The 23,524-nt window shown below is 51.6% G+C and overlaps 1 protein-coding gene across 1 annotated transcript in view; it reads right to left on the bottom strand.

The window, feature by feature from the left end:
• The window catches only part of NFASC (neurofascin), an 80,213-nt gene extending 57,067 nt beyond the window's left edge, over window positions 1-23,146 (bottom strand). Inside the window, exons 1-5 of the mRNA XM_084220449.1 lie at window positions 23,025-23,146; window positions 3,853-4,044; window positions 2,326-2,431; window positions 2,011-2,207; window positions 779-901 (exon numbers count right to left, since the gene is read on the bottom strand). Coding sequence (XP_084076575.1) covers window positions 779-901; window positions 2,011-2,207; window positions 2,326-2,431; window positions 3,853-3,946 — 520 coding nt within the window. The 5' untranslated portion in view covers window positions 3,947-4,044; window positions 23,025-23,146. The remainder of the gene's footprint in view (window positions 1-778; window positions 902-2,010; window positions 2,208-2,325; window positions 2,432-3,852; window positions 4,045-23,024) is intronic.
• Between the last annotated feature and the right edge of the window lie 378 nt (window positions 23,147-23,524).

Here is a 23,524-nt window from a genome sequence, read left to right as displayed (position 1 = left end):
GCCAGGCGGGAATTCGGGGCCAGGCAGGAATTCGGGGCCAGGCGGGAATTTGGGGCCAGGTGGGATTTACAGAGAACGGGAATGGCGGAGGGATGAGGGGCAGGGTGCGTGAGGTGGGGAGTAGGGGTGGTGAGCCCGAAGTAGGAGGAAGGGCTCTAAGCCAAGAGAAACTGCCCTAAATTAGCAGGAAGTGCCCTAAATTGGTGGTTATGACCCTAAGTTAGCAAAAAAAAAAACCCTAAATTACAGTCATGACCCTAAATTAGCAGAAAGTGCCCTTAATTAGCAGTAATTACCTTAAACTACCAGCAATGAGCCTAACCTAGCAGAAAGTGTCCTAAGTAAGCAGGAAAAAACCAAACTACCAATAACAACCCTAAACTATTAAAAACTACCCTAAATTAACAGAAAGTGCCCTAAATTAGCAGTAATTACCCTAAACTACCAGCAATGACCCTGAGCTAGCAGCCACAATCCTAAACTAGCAGAAACAACCCTAATCAAGCAGAAATGAGCCTAAACTATCAGGACCAGCTCTAAAATAGCAGAAACTGCCCTAAACTAATAGAAATTACCCTAAACTAATAGAAATGACCCTAAACTAGCAGAAACAACCTTAAACTATCAGGAACAACCCTAAACTAACAGGAACAACCCCAGGCTGACAGAACCAACCCCAAACTACCAGCAACAACCCCACCCGTGGTTATTTTAAGTCTCACAGGTGATGGAGACGCCATTCCCGGAATTCCAGGTGGGAAAGGCGCTCCTGACTCACAGCTGCTCATCCAGAAGATGACGGGCTCGGGGAGGCCGGGTGGGGGATTGCACTGCAGGCTTAGCGGGGCCCCCTCATCCACCTCGATCACATCCACCTTTTCCTTGGGCCACAGCGGAGATTCTGCCATGGGAAGCAGAGGAAAGTGAGGAAAGAAGGGAAGGATTCCTCAGGAGTGATTCCGGCTGGATCCGGCCTGGTTTCAGAGCAAAATTCATCTGGGCGTGTGTGAAATTCCCTGGAATTCATCCCCTGAATCCATGCCCCCCAAATCCATCCTTCAAATCCATCCCTGGAATCTGCACCCTTGAATTCATATCCTCAATTCCATCCCCACAATTCCATCCCCTTAAATCCATGTCCTCAGGTCCGTGTTCAATTCCATACCCCGAAATCCATCCCTTTAAATTCATCCATCAAATCCATCCCTGAAATCCATACCCTTAAATTCATATCCTCAACTCCATGCCCTGAAATCCATCCCCCAAATCCATACCCTTAAATTCATATCCTCAATTCCACGCCCTCAAATCCATCCCTGAAATCCATACCCTTAAATTCATATCCTCAACTCCACGCCCTCAAATCCATCCCTGAAATCTGTACCCTTAAATTCATATCCTCAACTCCATACCCTCAAATCCATCCCTCAAATCCATCCCTGAAATCCATACCCTTAAATTCATATCCTGGATTTCCACACCCTCAAATCCATCCCTGAAATCCATACCCTTAAATTCATATCCTCAACTCCATGCCCTCAAATCCATCCCTCAAATCCATCCCTCAAATCCATACCCTTAAATTCATATCCTCAACTCAATACTCTGAAATCCATCCCTTTAAATTCATCCATCAAATCCATCCCTGAAATCTGTATCCTCAAATTCATTTCCTCAATTCCATGCCCTCAAATCCATCCCTGAAATCCGTACCCTTAAATTCATATCCTCAATTCCACGCCCTCAAATCCATCCCTGAAATCCATACCCTTAAATTCATATCCTGGATTTCCACGCCCTCAAATCCATCCCTGAAATCCATACCCTTAAATTCATATCCTCAATTCCATCCCTTCAAATCCATCCCATCCACCCTGAACAATTCCCAACCACAACCCCATTCCTTCCCCATCTCCAGGACACACCAGGACACACCTGGAGCTGTTTGAGCTCTGGATATTCCCCCCCAGCCCTCCCGTGGCCCTGCTCTGTTTTCCTGGGATCACTCACTGGAAACCTGGAGGTGGATTTTGCTGGAAAGCGCCGTCCCGTAGTCGTTCCGGGCGAAGCACTGGTACTCGCCCTCGTAGTCGTCGGGCCGGCCCCCGCTGTGGAAATCGATGACCAAAGTCCCTGATCTCCTCCTCATGGACACCTTGGGATCCTTGGCCACGTTGAAGAACTTCCCATTCCGCGTCCAGGAAAAGCTGGAATGGCAAGGAACAGCTGGGTTTGGAGCCATGTCCCCAAGGAGGTCCCTGCCTGTGCAGGGAGAGGCTCCGGAGCGGGGAGGGATGGTGGGATGAGGGCTGGGAATGCACTCACATGGGAACGGGGTTGCCTTTGGCTTCGCATTCGATGAAGATGTTATCCCTGGGATCCACGATGTAATCCTTGATGGATTGCTTGGTGATGGTGGGGGGCTGCGGCACTGCGAGGAACGGGAAATCCGTCAGGAACCCTCAGCGCCATCCCACAGAAATTCCTGCTGGGATCTCAGCTACTTCCCCCAGCTGGGTGTGTGATTTGGAGGTTGAATCCTGAGGAAATTCCTGTGAATTCCCTGAATTCATCATCTCTTGGAGGATCACAGAGCCTGGACTCCCTTTAGGGACCAAAAATCCTCAATTCCCTCTCTGTATATTGGTCTCCTTCAGGAATGTCCCAGTTCCAACCTCCTGTTCCCACAGGGCGAATCCAGTGGGAATTCATCCTGGATCTGCAGCTCAGAAGGGGCTGGGTCAGGGATCCTGAGAAATTCCAGGTGCAAGGAAGAGATTCCAACCCCCCAGGATGAGCCCAAAGGAGCACAGACCTGGAATTTAGGAGGGCAGGGATGGAAAAGGGGACACAGGAATCCCATGGCTGTGACAGGACCCGACCCTGATCTCTGAACTGCAGATCCCATCTCCTGTTTCTTCAACCTCTGAGATCCAGGGATGTTCCCAACCCATCAGGATGTGAGGCTGAGCCTGGAACAGGTGCCAGGAGGGGATTCCTGCCCTTCTCCAAACCCAAACCCTCCAGGAACAACTTTTCCATGGCAAACACAGCCTGGCCCCTGCTCTGGGAACAGCACAGAGAGCTGGGAGCTCTTCCCAAGCTGCTCCAGCTTTTCCATGCCCTTCCCAATGTGGACATGCAGGAAAAGTGGCTCAGAAGGTGCCACATCCCCCTTGTGCCACCACCACCACCAGCCACTGCTCAGGGACCCCTCATGCAGTTTTGGGGAAGGGAACACTTACATTCACTCTGGATATTTGCTGTTATTCCCAAAGGGAAAGCGTAGAGGGAAAAAGACAGGAGGTTAATTCAACCTGTTCTAACCCTGCTCCCAGCAGAGCCAGAAAACAAAACCAGTTTTCACTTGGAAATCCTATACAAAAACCCCTTTTCCTTCCAAATGTGGAGGAGAAAACCTAATTGCGGAGGAGAAAAACCAACTGCAGAGAGGAAAGCCCCGCTGTGGAGGAAAAAACCCAATTTTGGAGAAGAAAACCCAAATGTGGTGGAGAAAATCCAAACGTGGAGGAGAAAATTCAATTGTCAAGGAGAAAACCCAACTGTGGGGGAGAAAACCCAGATTTGGAGAAGAAAACCCAAATGTGGAGGAGAAAATCCAAACGTGGAGGAGAAAATTCAATTGTCAAGGAGAAAACCCAACTGTGGGGGAGAAACCCCAAATTTGGAGAAGAAAACCCAAATGTGGAGGAGAAAATCCAAACGCAGAGGAGCAAACTCAGCTGTGGAGGAGAAAATCCACCTGGGATGTTCCCACTTTCATCCCACCTCCTCCCCACCCCAGCGAGGAATTTTTGGGAAGGAACTGGAGAGGATAAATCCCAAACTTACGGTCCAGGGGAACCTCGATGGCGCTGACGAGGTGCTGGAGGCAGAGGGCGAAGGCAATTCCGGCACAGGTGACCCGGGCTCTCCTCAGGATCATCTTGGAGCTCCTCTGTGTGGCCTCAGGACCTTGGGATGTCCCTTGGGGTGACTTTGGGGTGTCCCCTGGGGTGGTGGCACGTGCAGAGGGATCCTCAGCTGGAAAAAAAAACAACCCCAGTCACATCGCTGAGCCAATCCTGGCTCGGTTTTCCCTTTGGAAACTTGGGGAACGCAGCGTTTCCGCCCAAAAAATGGTGGGAATGGGGCCAGGAATGGTGGCCAGGATTTGGGGAACACGTGGGAACAGCTCTCCTGAGGCCAGGATTGTCTTGCTGGAAGGATTTATGGGGTTGTTTGGGCTCCAGTCCTAGAGCCAGTGCCCAGGGACAAAGAGAAAATTCCTGGGAGCAGTGAGATCCAAATGGAGCCCGTGGGATCAAACAAAAATGTGGATTTTCTGTCGAAAAAATTAATAATAATTGTATTTTAATGTGTAAAAATTACTGGGGAATATCCAATCCCCCAGGGCATCGGGATGAGCTCAGGGTCTGGAGCTGTTTTACCAAAAATCATGCCAGAATTCTAGGATTGGGATTTTTCCCATCCCCAGCCAGGATCCAGATGTTCCCCTCGCTGCCCTGTGGGTGTGACAGCCTGGCCAGAGAGTGAGAAAACCGGACAAGTTTTCCTGGAATCAGCTGGTGAGACTTCAGGGAGTTGGAGATAAATAACAACAGTTTGTTATTATAAACATCCCCCAGGTGTTGTTTTTCCTACTCTCTCCTTTCCTGTTTTTCTCAAATATTGTTTATAACAAAAAAGGTGCTTTGTTAATTAGCCAATTGGGTGAAATTGATTAATTGAGCAATCAGGTCTATCTGTATGTACAAAAAAAAGGGGGAATCTGAAGAAAAGTTATGTTATGCTGTCCAAACCAGCCTCCTGGTGAGCCTGTGTCATTTCTCACCCTGCAGAGACAAGATCCCATCCCATCTCCCAGGATTTTCCACCCTGACACTTTTTATCCCTCCGGTAACAAATGCAGATCCCAAATGGACAACAAAAGCTCTAAATCCATTTCAAACAGGATTATTTTAGAGGAAGGAGGCAGTGGGGGTTAAAAAGCATCCAAATAGGAAGAGTTTGGGGCTGAAAAGTGAGGAATTTCTTGTTTTCCTTGGATTTGGGGGTGCGGGATAGCTGAGAGGGAAGGAGGAAGTTCCTGGCACAGATTCCTGGGGGATATTTGTAAATATGGGAATAGAAAAGGGCTGAGCCCAAGCTCTGAGGGGAAATCACGGAATCCTGGAATGGTTTGGGTTGGGAAGGGAATTTAAAGCTCATCCCAAGTGCAGGGGTGTCTTCCTCTATCCCAGATTCCTCCAGCTGGGCATTGGGCACTTCCAGGGATCTAAGGGCAGTTTCTCCCTACAAATCCCTCTAGGCCCCACTTCAGTGGGGCTGCAAAAATCCAGGAATATCAGGAAGAAACGAAGTTCCAGACAATTCCTGAGCTGCAAAAGCCACATGGAATCTCTGGCCTGAACCCATGGGCAGAATCCTGCGGGAATGCCCGGGCTGGATGATCCAGGACGATACGCAGGATCGCACAGAGCAGCACTGGCCGGGAGCAGGGAAAACCACACAGGGAATTCATCCCCTGGAAAATGCCAGGCTCCTCCAGGCTCCTCCAGGCTCCTCCAGGCTCCCCTTTGTCCGGAGCAGATGTGGGCAGAGGGAACAATCCCTGGGAACAATCCACGGGAACAATTCCTGCGCGTGTAGGTGGCTCCTGGAGAACACAGCCCCGCATTGTCCCAGCTGCTCCCGCCGGGAACGGGGAATTCTCCTGTCACAGAGGGGCTGGAGCTGCCACAGGGATCGGGGACATTCTGAGCTGGGCGTGCTGGAGTCAGGGGAACGGCAGGGGAGAAGCTTTTCCCAAAAATCAGTATTTTTTCCAGCATAGAAAAGATCTGACACAGCCCAAAAAGCAGGAAAAATCCATCAGCCTATTCCCTACATCCCAAAGGGAGGCACGGAGAGGGGAAGGGGGGGTTGGGGTTGGTCCCTCACCAGCAGGACAGGCTGAGCCCTGCTCTGCTCCTCAGAATTCTGTGGAATTCTCCCTTTTCTCCCTGCAGGATCTGAAATAACAATCCATGGGAACAGCTCCTCTTCCTGCAGAAATTCCCAGGAGATCCCGCTCCAGCACCACCCAGGACACGGATACCCCTGCAGGGGATCTGGCTCAACGTCACCTCATTGTCAGAATTCCCAAAATCCCTACAAACAGCAGCACCTGGAACATCCCCTGGGATCACTGTGTGCACACTCTGAGGATGGGCTGGAATTCATTTATTCCCATTTCTAAAAATGAGATTTTTTTCAGATAACAATGGGAAAAATCCCTGCCCTACACCCCTGCTCCTGGAAAACACCCTCAGCTCCAGAGCAGGAAAACGGGAAGCAAAGGGAATCTGGGCTTGGAATTCAACAAAATTAAACAGTGAGGGGTTTGATTTAATCAGCTCGTTAGGACCAGCAGGACGCTCCCAGCAGCAGTTGGATTTTTATCCCAGTTTATCCCAATTTATGGCTGCAGGAGGAACAGTAAAACTTTGGGAATTGCTGTTCCCGGGGAACATTCCGGCAGCTCCGTTTATTGCTTCATTAAAGCTGATTGAGGAGCACGGAGCAGCTTTGCCACCAGCAGAAAATCCCCTTGGGTTGGTGTCGTGGTTTAAGAAATAAATAATAAAAACCTGTTGTTTTACCTTCAAACAACTCCTCTTTAAAAAATTCCCCCATAAGTAAACAGAACCCATAAACTGTAAAAAAGACTGGGGGGGCACTGGGGCTTCTCCAGCACCGTTTTTCCAGGAATCCCAACAGAAAATCCCAAAGAATCTGTGGGGTGGTCACTCAGGGACACTCCGGTCCCCTTGTCCCGTTCCTGATGGAGCAGCAAATCCCATCCCAGCAAATCCCATCCCAGCAAATCCCATCCCAGCAAATCCCATCCCAACCCCCCCTGGCAGCTCAGGACAGGTGGAGGTGACACTGTGCCACTGTCACCTCCTTTCCAGGGCCATCCATCCCACGCTGCTCCCAGAAAACCCACGGAGCTGGTGGCATGGGGGGACACCGGCCGTGCTTGTCCCCAGAGTGTCCCCAGGCCACCCCACCCTGGTGGCATCTGGCCCTGGGATCAGCCAAGGGTTAATCAGGTGGGAAAACAGCCCTGGGATGGATCCGGAGCCTCTGGAAAAGCTTCCCAGCTCCCACCTCCGCTCCTGCTGCCGGATTCTGCGCCCGGGCTTGGAGCAGCCTGAGCCTCTCCAAGGATGGGAATGTTTGGATGAGCTGTGGGAATTTTGGGGTTCCTGGGAGTCCCTTCCCACTCGGGATGTTCCAAGGTTTTGTGAATGAAATGATGGATGCAGCACTCAGAGAGAGGGAAACTCGGCGTTTCTCCGATCACACGGAGCTGGGAGAGGGTTTGGCTGGAATTCCCTTCCCTGCTGGACACGACCCGCAGCTCGTCCGTGCCAGGGATGTCTGTTCCCATGGGAAAATCCGCTCGGGGAAGTTGGGACACTTGGGGATCCTCTCCTGTGTGAGAGGAACCCTCAGACACAGGAACAGCAGATCCTGATCCCATCCTTGGATCCCAGACCGGACTCTCCGTCCGGCCAAGGGCATCAGGCATGGCTGATCCCAGTGGGAACCGGGAGATCCCAGTGGGAACCGGGAGATCCCAGTGGGAACTGAGAGATCCCAGTGGGAACCAAGTGATCCCAGTGGGAACTGAGAGATCCCAGCTGGAACTGAAAGATCCCAGTGGGAACTGAGAGATCCCAGTGGGAACTGAGTGATCCCAGCTGGAACTGAAAGATCCCAGTGGGATTCCCAGTGGGAATTGACTGATCCCAGTGGGAACAGAGAGATCCCAGTGGGAACAGAGATCCCAGTGGGAACTGAGAGATCCCAATGGGAACCGAGTGATCCCAGTGGGAACCGAGTGATCCCAGTGGGAACTGAGTGATCTCAGTGGGAACCAAGAGATCCCAGTGGGATTCCCAGTGGGAACTGAGTGATTCCAGTGGGAACCAAGAGATCCCAGTGGGAACTGAGTGATCCCTATGGGATTCCCAGTGGGAACTGACTGATCCCAGTGGGAACTGGGAGATCCCAGTGGGAACTGAGAGATCCCAGTGGGATTCCCAGTAGGAACTGAGTGATCCCAGTGGGAACTGAGTGATCTCAATGGGATTCCCAGTGAGAATTGACTGATCCCAGTGGGAATTGACTGATCTCAGTGGGAACTGATTTATCCCAGTGGGAACCGACTGATCCCAGCAGGAACCGACTGATCCCAGCAGGAACCGACCCAGCCTTGGACACTTCCATGAAGTTCTTTCCCAAAAACCCACCTGGTGACCCAAAGCTGATGCTCCAGGTGTGTCCCACCATTCCTGGCAGGGTTTGGTGATCCCATTCCCAATTCTTTTCCCAGGAATTGTGACAGCCCTGGAGGGCATTTTCCACAGGAATGCGATGAAATTCCGAATTAATTCATTCCCCAAGGCGGGCAACACCCTTCTCTGTTATTTCCCACCATTCCCTGCTTTTTTCTCACCATTCCCTGCTTTTTCTCACAACTTTTCCCGTCGCTCTCCACGGAATTGTCACCCTTTGTCACTCAATCACCGAGTCCTGGTGTCACCACCTCTCCATCTGCCACCGGAGCTGCCTCCGGAATGGGAATAAATTAATTGGGAGAAGCTTTTGGCTCTGGGATAATGAAGTTGGCACAAACCCAGCTCAGGAGGGAGCCCAGGGATGCCGTGGTTAAAAATTCCATAAAAATAAAAGGGATTTGGGGGAATTAAAAAGCCGGGTTGGAATTCAGGGTTTCCTTGGAAAACGTCAAAGGATGGATCGAGCCAGGGATGAATGAAGTGAGGATTTTTTATCTGTCAAAACTTTCCAAAATCCCTGGAAAAGGTGGAATTCGTGTCCTGTAAATCCTTGGAAACATAAATCTGCCCTTGCTGACACCACTGGGAGCGGGAGGGAAAATCCGCAGGAAAATCGCGGAGTTTAAAGTCGAGGGGAAAAACAAAGGAAAGGGAAATTTCAATATTTAACTCCTCCCACCTCATCTCCCATCCACCAAAGTTTCCTGCTGGGAATATTCAATAGGAAAAGCGTGAAAATCCATTAAAACCCCAGAGCTGAGGGAAACAAAGAGAAAAGGTTGGGATTGAGGGTTGGAACAGCAAATTCCTTGAATTCTGCACGTCGGAATTGGAGGTGGAATCCAACTTTGGTAAAATACTGAGAAGGTTTTCCATGAAAAATTCAGGAGAGGAGGAAGGATCCCACCTCTGGCACAACTCAGGCACAGGATCCAGGCACAACCAGTCCCAAAAAATAATCCCAAGTTTTTCCCTGCCTTTCCCAGGATAATCTGGGAATGTGGAGTCTGTCCCGCCCTGGCTGAGGTGAGGAAAATTGGGAATCTCCCTCACGTGGATTTGGGAAGAATTTCTCTCCCTTTTTCCAAGCTGAAGACGGAACGAGTGCTCAGAGCGTGGAAAAACCAGAATTTCCATATGGGAGGGATGAATCCCACAAAATCCAGGCACAAAACCCCTTTAGGATCTCAGGGAATCCCACAAAAACCTCGGAGCGGGATGATCTGCAGGATGCCAGACCCCTTTTTGGGATTTCCCCATTTTCCCAACCCTTTTCCTGCCGCTCTCCCGCATCCCTCAGGACCTCATCCCTCACTGGTGGCCATGGCAACACCAATCCATGCAGGAAAGGGGAGCAATCCAGAAAATTATTCATGAGGAATGAGGGAGAGCTCGGAGCAGACCCTCTGGAAGCTGGTGGGAAAAGGCTCGGTGTTCCCGTTGGGAAAACGCTCCTGATTTATTATTAAAAAGGGGAAAATTCCTTTTTGTTGTTGTTGTTGTTGAGCTTAATGAGGAGGAAAATCTTCCTGGAGGAATCCTTGGTGATCCCAGCCCTGCTCCCATCCCCTTTCCTGCTCCTCTGGCTTTCCAGAGCCTCTGGGAAAACAGAGCAGGCAAAGCCTGGCTTTAAGCAGTCCTGGAATTGTCCCATTCCCGAGGGAATTCTGCTCCTCCAGCTCCAAATTCCCAAACCTCCTGCCTGTGCTTCCCACTGCTCCATGAGGGGCACCCCAGCTGCTCTGGAATTCCCCCCATCCCAAAAATCCCACTTCCCTCTGAATTCCTGGAGGCTGCAGGGAGCTCCAAACCTTCTCCCTTGCGATTCCCGCTGCTCCGGAATGACCCCATCCCACAATCTCCAAGGATTTGATTTATTCCACCTCCTCCTCCTCCTGCTCCAAGGGCAGGGAGTCACCTCCCTTTCCCTCTCCCGTGTCCAGCACAGTTTTCCCTCTCTTTATTCCCCAAAAAAAGTCTCAAATCCATGAAATCTCCACCTTGCCACAGGTTATTCCAAGGATGGGGATCCGCTCCCTTTTCCCTCTCCCCCATCAGGCCCAGCTTTCCCCTCCAAAGTTCAGTTCCAGTTTTTCCCTCTCTTTATTCCAAAAAATGTCTCAAATCCACACATTTACAGGAAATCTCGGCCGTCTCCTCACACGTATTCCAAGGACAGGGAGACACCTCCCTTTCCCTCTCCCGCCTTTCCCCCCTCCAAAGCTCAGGTTGAGCTTCTCCCCCTCTCTATCCCAAACTCGAAGATTTTCCACATTCCAGGAAGGACGCTCTGAGATCCCCACATCCCAAAAAAATCCCCATTTCCCTTTAGGATTTTCCACATCCCAGGAAGGACACCCTGAGATTCCCACATCCCAAAATTCCCCGTTTCCCCCTAAGATTTTCCACATCCTGAGGGCTTCCTGAGCTCCCCACATCCCAAAAAATCCCCGTTTCCCCCTAAGATTTTCCACATCCCAGGAAGGACACCCTGAGCTCCCCACATCCCAAAATTCCCCATTTCCCTCTAAGATTTTCCACATCCTGAGGGCTTCCTGAGCCCCCCACACCTCCAAAAAATCCCCATTTCCCTTTAGGATTTTCCACATCCTAGGAAGGACACCCTGAGATTCCCACATTCCAAAAATCCTCATTTCCCTCTAAGATTTTCCACATCCCAGGAAGCACACCCCAAGCTCCTCACATCCCAAAATTCCCCTTTTCCCCCTAAGATTTTCCACATCCTGAGGACACCCTGAGCCCCCCATACCCCAAAAAATCCCTTTTTCCCTCTCCCTGTCCTCCCCTTCCTTATCCCAACCCCTCCATCCCGCAGAAACACCGAGCCTCCACGGCCCTGATCCGTAATTCCAACTTTCTCCGTCCTTCCCTTCTTTCCCTGCCTTTTCCCTGGGGAACAATGGGGCCGTGGCACCGGACACTGCCCACTCTGTGCCCTCCCCGTGCCCGAGTGCCAGCCTGGGCCTGTCCCCGTGTCCCCAGCGGGTGACGGCGTTTTGTTCCCAGATGCAGCTTCCTTTTGTTCCTAACCCTGGGATAAAGCAGAGCAGAGACATCCCCACCACTGAGAATTCCCAGCCAGGAATTTCTGACTATCCCACTGATATTCCAGAATTTTTTGGAGGTTTTCGGCTCTGCGGTGGTGGCGGCTCCCGTTCACAGCAAGAAAATTCCAGAGGAATTGGGGAGTGGGACACAGGGATCTGCATTTCCCAACCTCCCGCACCCTCATCGCTCATCCTGGGATTTTCCAGCTGGGATAGAGCCAACCCCAGCCAGGGAAAAGAAGGAATTTCACTGAAAATAAAATTAAAAATCCAGAGGAGGCCTGGCTGCGTATCCCGGCTCCAGCAGAAATTCGGGAATAGATGGGGGAAGGAGGAAGTGGTGAGAGAAATCTTTGTTGGGATAATTGGGATTTCCCTGGAAAGTGGTGCAGGAACTTCGGGAGAGACTTCCCAGAGAATTAAAGCGGGAATTTCCCAAGGGAGGGCAGCGGGAGATTAGGACTAATCAGGCAGGCCCAGCAGCGATAAACCCGCCTTAAAAACAAAGCTCCGCTTTGTAGCTTTAAATGAGGATTCGCCCGATCCCATCCACAGCTTCATTAGCATCTCATTAATATGCAATTCCCATTTTCCTGATTAAACGGCTGGGAGTAGGGAAGGCAAGGAGGAAGAGGTGCCCCGGTGCCGGCTCCGAGCCCGGGGACAACTTTTGGGGCAAAAATTCCCATTTTCCTGCTTCCCAAGGTGCTCTCCAGGGATTCACGTTTTTCTCCAGCCCTGGTGAACCCAAACCCGGATATTTGGGACTGAACACAGCAACATTCCCATTTTCCCAGCTCCCCCATCCCAGTATGGAATGAACCTCGTGCCAAGGGGAATGTTCTTATCCCCACCACCAAAATTCCCTCTTTAGGGCGATTCTGAGAGCTCGGAACTTCCAGGAGCTGCTCCCGAGGTTTTGGTGCTGCCCCGAATCCCATCCCAGTTCCCTCCATCTCCAGGACCCCCCAAATCCTCCCTCCCCCACCACAAACCCCTTTCAGCTCCACTTTGAGCCTCATTAAACCCTCGGGATAATTCCAGCCTGGCTGATCCCGGATTTTCTGGGATTGGGCAATGCCCACCTGGGCACGGCCGAGAGATTTCCAACGGCTGGAAAATCGGAATGGGGCTGGGAGGGAGAAGGATGGGACAGTGAGAGGAGCAAAACTCGGGATTTGAAACCACCCAACCCCATCCCTGCTGATGGGTTTGTCCCTTTTCCTGGTTTTCCCTGGATTTGCTGGAATTAAAAGCCGCTCCAGCCTCTTGGAGAGGGAACATGAAAGGGAGGCGAGATCTGAGCGGGGCTGAGAGGGTTTTAATTGCATTTCCTAAAGCAGCTCCTGGGATGTTCCTTTGGGATATCAAAGGAAAAATGGGATTTGGAGAGGATCTGCTCCTGCCCTGGGCATTCTGGCCATTCCATAATTTCTGAGGGAGAGGAGGAGGAGGGAACAGCAGCATCCCCAAGGCTGGACACGGTGGCACTTCCCAGACCCCTCCAGGTCACTCTGCCCACTGCTGGACTGGTCCTCCACAGGGATTTTGGGATTTCCCAGCGCCCAGAGCCAGGAAATCCTACCTGGAGAAGCCTCAGCTTCCTGATTTCTCAGGTTTGGAGCTGGCTCTGCGGGGCTGGAGATGTGGTGGCCATGGGACATCTCCTGGTGGTGTCCCCAGGATCTTCCCTGACCCTGGAGATGTCCCCAGGAATTTCCCCTGACCCTGGAGATGTCCCCAGGAATTTCCCCTGACCCTGGAAATGTCCCCAGAAATTCCTCCTGATCCTGGGTGGAGATGTCCCCAGGATTTTTCCTGATTCTGGAGACACCCCCAGGACCTTCCCCGAACTTTGGAGAGTGGAAATGTCCCCAGAAATTTCTCCTGACCCTGGAAATGTCCCCAGAAATTTCTCCTGACCCTGGAGATGCCCCCAGAAATTTCTCCTGGGGGAAATAAAGGGAAGAATAAGGAGGAATAAAGGGAAGAATGAGGGGGAATAAAGGGAAGAATAAAGAGGGATAAAGAGAAGAATTTCCCTGATGATCACTCGAGGCTGAATCCCAAAATCCTTCCAGAAATCCCAATTAACACTTCAAAAATCCCAATTATCACTTCGGTGCACCTTGAACTTCCCGCTCTTCTTCCTCCAGCATTCCCAGCTATTCCTGCATTCCCATTTCATCTTTCTCTGCTTAAAACCACATCTCACACCCCTCCCCTGGCTCCCAGGAGAACCCTTTGGGTCCTTTTCCCCCAAAAAAATCCCTGAGATGAGGTTTTGGGGTGAGATTCCAAGGATGTGGCTGGAAGAGCTGGATAAATCCCACACCGCTGGATCCGAGGGCTCAGCTCCATCCCAGGGCACCATTCCCGCTCTTCCCTCTCTTCCAGCAGAACACGGGGCTAAAATTATCCCTGAGCAGCTCAAATCCCAAATCCTGGGGGATTTTATGGCCCCTGGAGCCCGATCCCGAGGACAGCTCCGGCTGCGGCACAGATCGGGAGCAGAAATAGCAGGAGGGTGGCACGGAGCGCTCCGAGGTGGCACCGTTTGGGATTGGCACATCCCAAACTGGCACATCCCAAACTGGCACATCCCAAACTGGCACATCCACCTGCACCTGGGGGACCTCCCAGGAATGGCCCCTCCACAGCCTCTCCCGGCTCAGGTTGGTGGGAATAAAATCTTAAAATTCCCAAAGCCCCTCCCTTAGTGGGAAAGGGATCCCCAAATCTCCCAAATCCCTTCCCTGGCTTCTCCTGGCTCAGATTTAGTGGGAAAGGATCCCAAAATCTCCTAATTCCCTCCACAGCCTCTTGTGGCTCAGGTTGGTGGGAATAAAATCCTTCAATTACCAAAGCCCCTCCCTTAGTGGGAAAGGGATCCCCAAAGCTTCCCAAAGCCCTTCCCTGGCTTCTCCTGGCTCAGATTTAGTGGGAAAGGATCCTAAAATCTCCCAAACCCCTTCCACAGCCTCTCCTGGCTCAGATTTAGTGGGAATAAAATCCTAAAATTCCCAAAGCCCCTCCCTTAATGGGAAAGGGATCCCAAAGCTTTCCAAAACCTCTCCACGGTTTCTCCCAGCTGTGGTTTAGTGGGAAAGGATCCCAAAATCTCCCAAACCCCTTCCCTGGCTTCTCCTGGCTCAGATTTAGTGGGAAAGGATCCCAAAATCTCCCAAAGCCCCTCCACAGCCTCTCCTGGCTGAGGTTTCCAGAGAAGGGGATCCCAAAATCTCCCAAATCCCCTCCTTTAGTGAAAAGGAGATCTCAGAATCTCCCAAATTCCCTCCACAGCCTCTCCTGGCTCAGGTTTCCAGGGGAAAAGATCCCAAAGCCTCCCAAACCCAGCACTGCCCATCCCATTCTGGATATAATTGAGCCATCTGTCCTCCCACATCCCAGCAGCTGTTTGGGATCAATCCCAGCCATTCCCACCCCCTTTTCACTGGACAATAGGGCAGAAACTGCTTTTCCCTTGGGAAAAAGGGTTTTGTTTTGCTTCCTGGGGGGGTTTCATCCCTGGATATCCCTGTTTTTCACCTTGCTCTGCTTTGGAAGAAGAATTCTGAGAACCATCCAGGAATTCCCAAGAAGCGTCCATTCCCACCTCCATCCCAAATCCAGGATTCGGGTTAAAATCCTGCCAGGAACACTTAGAAAACCCCAAATTCCCACCAGCTCAGCTTTATCAGCCCCAAGAGTCATTCCCACCCCCATCCCAACCTCAAGCCTGTCCAAAAAAAGCTGGAAAAGGGAGACAAAGAATTCTTGGGATCAAACATCCGGGAGCAGCCTGCCGTCCTGGGCCGGGGCCAGCTCAGCCTGGCAGCTGTCACCGGGGCCAGCGCCATTCAGACGAGGTCAACCAAAAATCCCCAGGCTGGTCCCAGCTGCTGGGATGGGCAGGAATAAAATCCCTGGGGAGAGCTGGCAGCTGGATCCCGGAGCTGTCAGCAGGAAAGGGCAGCCTGGGATGTGCAGAATCAGGTTTTGAAGGACATTGGGGAAAAATCCGCCCTCTGAGGTGTGCGGTTCTGGTGTTGGGTGTAAAAAAATAGGTGGATGAATTAGGGCAAATCCCAGTTTTTCTGGGAATTAAGGGGGTTTTGGAGAGGGAAGTTTGGGTTTGAGATATTTTCCTATTAGAAGTGAAATTTTTCAGATATAAGGGAAGAAGGAAATGGGATTAGCAGTTTGTTGAGTGGATTTGAGGGGGAATCACGGAATGTTTGGGATGGGAGGGAGATTAAGGTCCCCCAGTGCCACCACAGGGACATCTTCCACTATCCCAGGTGGCTCCAGCCTGGCCTGGGACACTTCCAGGGATGGGCCACCCATGGATCCTCTGGGAATTCCAACCCAGGGCCTCCCCACCCTCACAGGGAAGAATTCTTCCCAATATCCCACCCAATTTTCCCTTTTTCAGCCTGAACCCATCCCCTTGTCTTGCCATCCCAATTCCTGCTGCAGATTCCCTTTTCCTTCCTTGCAACTCCTTCAGAGGTTTCCACACCAATCAAATCCTGAGGTTCCTACACAAATCAAATCCTGAAGTCTCCACACAAATCAAATTCTGATATCTCCACTTCCCTGGATTCTGTAGGAATTCCATCCCAGGGCCTCCACACCGTCACAGGGAAAAATCCCATCCCAATACCCCACCCAAACCTCCCTGAACCCATCCTCTTGTCCCACCACCCCAATTCCTGCTGCAGATTCCCTTTTCCTTCCTTGTAACCCCTTCACATCCCGGAGTTTTCCACACCAATCCAATCCCGAGGTCTCCACGCGAATTAAATTCCGAGGTTTCCACACAAATTAAATCCTGGTTTCTGCACAAATTAAATCCTGAAGTTTCTACACAAATTGAATTCTGAGGTTTCCACACAAATTGAATCCTGGTTTCCACACAAATCAAATCCTGAGGTTTCCACACAAATCAAATCCTGAGGTTTCCACACAAATCAAATCCTGAGATTTCCACACAAATTGAATTCTGAGGTTTCCACACAAGTCAAATCCCAGTTTCCCCACACAAACAACATTCCCTCCTCCAGGCTGACCATTCCCACCACCCCCAGCCTGTCGGAAGTGTCCCCAGAGGAGCTCCCCGGCTGTCCTGGCACGTGCGGGTGGCACAAAGCCCCGTCCTGTCCCTCCCCTCCTCCCGCTCCCAGCTGGGATTGCCTCAACCCCATCCCAAAGGAGACCCCAACAAGGAGCCTTTGTGGCTGGGTCTGCTGGGAATGTCGAAGCCAGATTTCAGGAATGTGACAGCCCCGAGGTGACAGCAGGGACGGGAGCTTCTCCTGCGCCCCGCACTCCATCGGCCCCGGCCGGGCTCACAGAGATGCCTTTATCCCCATCGGGAGCGATCCCGGCCCCACAAATGAGGCTGTGTCTGTAAATCCAGAGTGGCTGATGGTGTCACCATCCTGGATGGCCAGGAAGGCTTTGGGAAGAGGGGGGAAAATGGAAAAGATGGAGTAGAAGTTATCCAACAGCATGGAAAACGAGGTCGGAAAAGAATTCCCTTCGGGGAAGGAAGGAATGCAGACCTCCCTGACAAGGTTTGAGAAAGATTGTGAAGGAATCCAACCCCTGGATGGGTCCTGGAGGGTTTAAAATCCAAGGGAATGCTTTGGGAAGGGCAAAAAAAACCCAAGGGAAGAGCCTGTGGGGTTGGGAAGGGTCTGTGGGGTTGGGAAGAGCCTGTGGCGTTCGCTGATCTTCACGTGGGGAAAAAGGGAAGGCTGGGATTCTTTCCCTGACCACAGATTGGGGGAATGTCATCTAAAAACTGCTGGGAATATCAAATAAAACCTGTCAGGAATACAAAAAAACTCCTGCTGGGAATATCCAAAAACCCACTCTGAATATCCTACAGATCCTGTTCTGAATTTCCACAAAACCTGTAGGGAATGTCCAATAAAAGTGCTGGGAATATCCAATAAAACTTGCTCTGAATATTCAGCAAAAGCTGCAGGGAATATCCAATAAAAACTGCTGAGAATATCTCAAAAAAGTGCTCTGAATATCCACCAAAACCTGCTCTGGATCTCCACCAAAAACTTCTGGGAATAGCCACCAAAAGCTGCTGGGAATATCCAATAAAAACTTCCCGGAATATCCAATAAAAAGGAATATCCAATAAATCTGCTCCTACAAGGATGGGCAGCCAAACTTTGTCCAGGAGGAGAAAAATCCCCAAAGCCACATGAAGAGGGAGAGGATTTTGTTTCCTGTTCCCAAAAATCCCAGAGGCAGCCAGATCCCCAAACAATTCCAGCTGGAATTACCTCAGGAAGTCACCACCAACGGGAGCAGGATCAGCCCTAAACTCAACCCAGCAGAGCCAGGCTTTACCCAGGTGGGGTTTAAAATCTGTCCTAAATTGTGGAGACCACCCAGCATCCAAACTCCAGCCTAAAAACCTCGCTGGGGGTGGAAAAGGGGGAATTCCCACATTCCCTGCATTCTGTTGTTCCAACGTATCCCAGTTTTCCCTCTTTATCCTGGATTCCAGTGGGAGCAGGGAGATGGGAACTCAGGGAATAACGTGCTGCTCCCAAATCCCCAGGAGGGGCTTCAGCACCCTGGAGAGCAGCCGGATCCAGGAGGATTTTCCTACCCATGAACATTCCCGGCCTCGGCATTCCCAGGTTTTCCAGAGAATTTTTTTGGCTGCTCCATCCCTGGAAGTGTCCAAGGCCAGCTTGGAGCAACCCGGGATAGGGGAAGTTGTCCCTGCCTGTGGAACGGGATGAGCTTTAATTTTCCAACCCAAATTATTCCATGATTCTGCTGCTCTTTGAACCCAGGGATCCCTGGGATATGCAGGAAAAGGGAACAATTCAGAGGGAAAAAGGGAAATTTTTGGTGCATTTTCCACAGATCCAAGCAGAACCTTCCCTCCCTCCCAACTCCCACTGGAGCTGCCAGCCCGGCCTATCCACGCCAGGAAATTTCAGGAGGAATTTGGGATTCAGGCTGACAAGAGCTGCAGGATCAGATTCCGACTGTCCCTGGGAAAAGGAGCAAAATTCCACTGCCAAGGAGGCGGGAAGGGGCGGAAAACCTGCCAGGAATGGCGACGAACCTCCGGCTTCACCTCGCACCGACCCCGGGGTTGTGCTCCCTGTGAGGCTCCAGGTCTGCTCCCAGAAAAAGGAACATCCCAGAATCCAGGACAGGGATTCATCAGCTCTTCCCAAGCCTGGATTGCTCAAAGCTCCCTCTTCCCTTTGGATGCTCCTCCAGCAAACTGGGAATGCGCCAACTTCTCGCTTAAGGCTCGCAGGCAGAGGAATGTAAGGAAATAAAACCCAAAAAAAATCCCAAATTCTCCTTTTACAGGAAAATCTCCACTATTCCCTCTCTCCTGTGCCCTTTGGATGCTCCCTCCCGGTTGCATCCCGGAGGAAAACAGAGCTGGGTCTCAAAATTCCAGGATGAGATCCAAAGGAACAGAAGGAGGCGTTGTCAGGAATTTCTGTCCACCCCAACACATCCCTGGTTTTTTTTGGTGGATGATCCTTGTCCTCCGATCTCATTAAGTGGGAATGGTGATCCCGATAAGCTGAGGGATAAATCCTCCTCTTTTTTAATCTGTAATAACCCAGCCCTGTTTCTTTCAGCTGGGGATTAAAGAAAAAAAAAAATAAATAAAATAAAAAAAGGGAAAGGGAGGGAGGACGGGGATTATGGAACATTTAAACTTCCAGCAAGTTCATTCCGAGCTGGAATCCCTGGAATTACGCAATAATTATCCTGGACAGACCAAAAAGGAACGAAGAGACTTCGGGAAGAGAGGGGGGAAATGGAAAAGCTGGAGCAGAAGTCGTCCAACAACACGGAAAATGAGGAAAATGAGGTTGGAAAGGAATTCCCTCCGGGGCAGGAAGGAATCCAGACCTCCCTGACAAGATCTGACAAAATTGTAAAGGAATCCAAGCCCTGGATGGATCCTGGCAGGGTTTAGGAATATTTTGGGAAGGGCAAATGAAACCTGAGGAATTGGGAAGTGCCAGAGGTTTTTTCCTTGTTTTTTTTTTTTGGAGTCTCCTCACAGGTTTTGCTGTTTAAAGTCAAATAAAATCTGATATCTTTCATCTGAAAATCTGATTTTTTCACTGGGTTTGAATCCTCCCAATTCAGCTGCACTTATAAAGTGTGGAAAACAGGGAATTCCACAGCTCCCAGAAAGAAATGAAGGAATTCTGCCTGAATTTCCAGGTTTTCCTCCCTGGGAATGAAGTTCTGCTGGGATTTGGAAGGCTGGTGCTGCCCAGACGAGTAAATTACAACCTCACAGAAAATCCACCCCCACGTGGAAAACAAATCCAGAAATTCCTGCCCAGCACTCCCAGATAAAATCAGAGCCTGAGGAATGTGCTGGGAATGGGGCTGTTCCATTTTCCCAGATCCCTCAAACAAATCCCAAACTTTTCCCTTGGAGAATCCTCCTCTGAGCGAGGGCAGGGCGGAGTTGAAAAATTCCGAAGCTCCAGATGGAACCAACAAATTCCAAAGCTTCCAGTTCCAAGTTCCACCTGCCCAGGTGAGCTCCACTGGTCCTTATCCAGGGAATATTTCCTTGGAGCATCCCAGAACTGCCCCCATTCCTGCTAAATTCTGGATTTCTGGATAAAACTCATTTTTATCCAGGGAATATTTCCATGGAGAGCCCCAGAACTGCCCCCATTCCTGCTAAATTCTGGATTTCTGGATAAAACTCATCTTTATCCAGGAAATATTTCCTTGGAGCATCCCAGAACTGCCCCATTCCTGCTAAATTCTGCATTTCTGGATAAAACTCATCTTTATCCAGGAAATATTTCCTTGGAGCATCCCAGAACTGCCCCCATTCCTGCTAAATTCTGGATTTCTGGATAAAACTCATCTTTATCCAGGGAATATTTCCTTGGAGCATCCCAGAACTGCCCCATTCCTGCTAAATTCTGGATTTCTGGATAAAACTCATCTTCATCCAGGGAATATTTCCTTGGAGCATCCCAGAACTGCCCCATTCCTGCTAAATTCTGGATTTCTGGATAAAACTCATCTTTATCCAGGGAATATTTCCTTGGAGAATCCCAGAACTGCCCCATTCCTGCTAAATTCTGCATTTCTGGATAAAACTCATCTTTATCCAGGAAATATTTCCTTGGAGCATCCCAGAACTGCCCCCATTCCTGCTAAATTCTGGATTTCTGGATAAAACTCATCTTCATCCAGGGAATATTTCCATGGAGAGCCCCAGAACTGCCCCCATTCCTGCTAAATTCTGGATTTCTGGATAAAACTCATCTTCATCCAGGGAATATTTCCTTGGAGCATCCCAGAACTTCCCCATTTTTCTCAGTGGGGTGACAGGGCCAGAGGGAGGATCTGATCCAGGGCCATGATCCCTGTGGATAATTCCTTTTCCCAAGGTCACCCCAGCTGGGTGGGGATTAACAGTGAGAAGTCAAACTTCCTTAAATCCATTTATTCCCGCTTTTCCCAACAAAGGAAACACCAAAAAAAAAATCCCTTTTCCTGCTTCCCACATCCATCCCTTTCCTCACATTCTTGGGAATCTCCAAGAGTTTCCTGGGGTGGAATTCCCAGATTTTCCTTCTGCTCCAGACTCACTTTGTGTTTCACACCTGATCCTGACCCCATCCCTGAGATTTGAGGGTACAATCCCTCTACACCCAGGAGTATCCCACAAGTATCCTGCTCGGAGCATCCCAACCACCTGCCAGGAGCAGAAACATGGACCAAAAAAATCCTCATTTTTCCCATTATTATTCACTCTTTTCCCCCATTTTTGGGACCCTCTGTGGTGGAGTTTTTTCAGTGGATTTTGGGGGATTTTATACCCCACAAAAGCCCCAGAGAGAACGAGAGGAAAACAAATCCTGATGAATTACTTTGGAAAACTCGGGATATTCCCCATTTAATCATCAGCTGGGAGAAGGGATGATTGGATTGGGCTGGGTTTAAACCAAATCCCTCGGGATGAGGACAAGGATGAGGATGGAGCTTTGTCAAGCCCAGAATTAACACAAAACCAGGCCCAGGTCCCAACTCCTGTAAACAAAGTCACTTTTCCAACCTAACAACTTCTGCCTGCCAGCCGAGCGCTTTTCCATGCATTATTTATGTTGGATTCACGTTACAACCACACCAAAAAAAAAAATGGGAAAAGCAGCAAAGGCCCAGCCCTGAAAACAGCAAAATTAAAAATAGAAATCAAGGAAAAAAAATGCCAAATTTGAGTTTTCTTTCAGGAGAGAAAGAAAAGTTTTCTTGGAACAAAGCAGCCCCTCGGTGTCTGCCAAAGAGGGGGAGGTTTTCCAGGAAAGAAAGGAGTCAGCATCCCTGGAAAAGTCACAGGATTCCTGCTTTTGTCCTCGGCAGCTGCCAGGAGCACCCCGGAAACACCACAGCGCCACAGGATCCATCTTAAAGCAGCCGGGCCTCTGCTGGGCATGTCAGAATTCCAGCTTTTCCCGCAATTCCCGCATCCCCCCGGCCCTCGGCGCTGCCCCTCCGCCGGGACCCGGCCGGGAACAGCCCGCGGTGACTTTGGGGAGTGCTCCAGAGCCATCCCGAGGAGCTGACCTTGAGGAAGGAGCCCACAGGCAGCATTCCAAAGGGAAAAGCAGAACCCACCCGAGCCAGACGCACCGGCCATGCCCGGTTTTAGCAGGGATGGGATTTTTTTCTGGGCAAAACCTTCGTTTTCTCACCCAAACCTCCTGTGGGTGTCGTTCCCAGAGGCCTCCCCGGGATGGAATGAGCGTTTTCCCTGCTCCCTGCCCTCCAAGGAGCAGCTGAGGCCACGGAAAAGGGAGGATCCCGCTCCATCCCCGCTCCATCCCCGCTCCATCCCCGCTCCATCCCAACAATCCCTCTCCCCCAGGCCCCGGCGCTCCCACGGCCTCCTCGCCCTCCTCACCCCATTCCCGAGCTTCTCGCGGCCGTGGAGCGCCGGTGGAGCCGGGATCCCAATGATTCAGCACTTTCCCCGCTCTTCCCGATCGAGATCGATCCCCGGCAGCGGCTGCGGGAGGATGCGGATCCCGCACCCGCCACTCACCGCTCGCCGCCGGGGCCCGCCGCTTCCCGGCGCCGCATCCCAAGCCAGGTGCGTTTTCCCGATGGATTTTTCCGGCCCAGGATGTTCTTCCGGAGGGAAGGCGACAGGCAGGGAGCGAGGCGCGTCCCCCGCAGAGCAATCGCCGCCCCCCGAGCAGCTCTCGGCGCCCCAAAGTTGCGCTGTCACCCCGAGGTCCCCACCCGGGCTGCGCTCCCCGTGCCCCCGCACTGCCACCGCGGGGTTTTGTCACACGCAGGGACACGAAGCCGTGACGTAAGAGCCAAAATCCCATCACATGCCCCAGCTCCCCCCTCCCGGGGTCCTGACAGCAAAAACCGGGAGATTCTGGGGGTCACCGAGCAGGTTTAGGACCCCAAATCCGCGCTGAGGATGCGCGGACCCCCTCCCCCCTCCCCGTGCGCATCCCGGAGCATCCCCCGAGATCTTCCCGCATCCCGGCTCGTCCCGATCCCGGTTTGTCCTTACCCGGAGGAGCTGAGCTGGCCGCAGCCGGGGCTCGGTGCGGGCTCGGTGCGGGCTCGGTGCGCCGCACTGCGCGCTCCCGGGCGCGGCCGCGCCGCACTGCGCGCTCCCGAGCGGGCGGAGAGCGAGCACGGCCCGGCAGCGGCAGCAGCAGCAGCAGGAGGAGGAGGATGATGATGAGGATGAGGCAGGGAAAGGAGGGAGGAAGGCACGGGCTGGAGGGGAGGGGGCAGAGCAGAGGGAGGAGCTCATTAGTGGCGCCCTTAATGAGCAGCCGCAGGCGCTCAGCGCGGGGCTGAGCCCTGCCAAGGCTCAAGGCGCAATCCGGGGACAGAAATGCGAATTTTGGGCAAGGAGAGGAGGAGTTTGGGTCACCCCGAAGAGCTGACCCCTCCCAAAGCCCCGCGCGCGATCCGGGGACAGAAGGGCGGATTTGGGGCAAGGAAAAGACGAGTTTGGGTCACCCCGAGGATGAGGAGGGTCCTCGGGGCGCTCTGGGTCCC

Source organism: Fringilla coelebs, assembly GCF_963513975.1.
Source record: "Fringilla coelebs genome assembly, chromosome: 23".
NCBI classification, from domain to species: domain Eukaryota; kingdom Metazoa; phylum Chordata; class Aves; order Passeriformes; family Fringillidae; genus Fringilla; species Fringilla coelebs.
The sequence above is the reverse complement of the archived record's forward strand: the minus strand, read 5'-3'. Positions and strand labels throughout refer to the sequence as shown.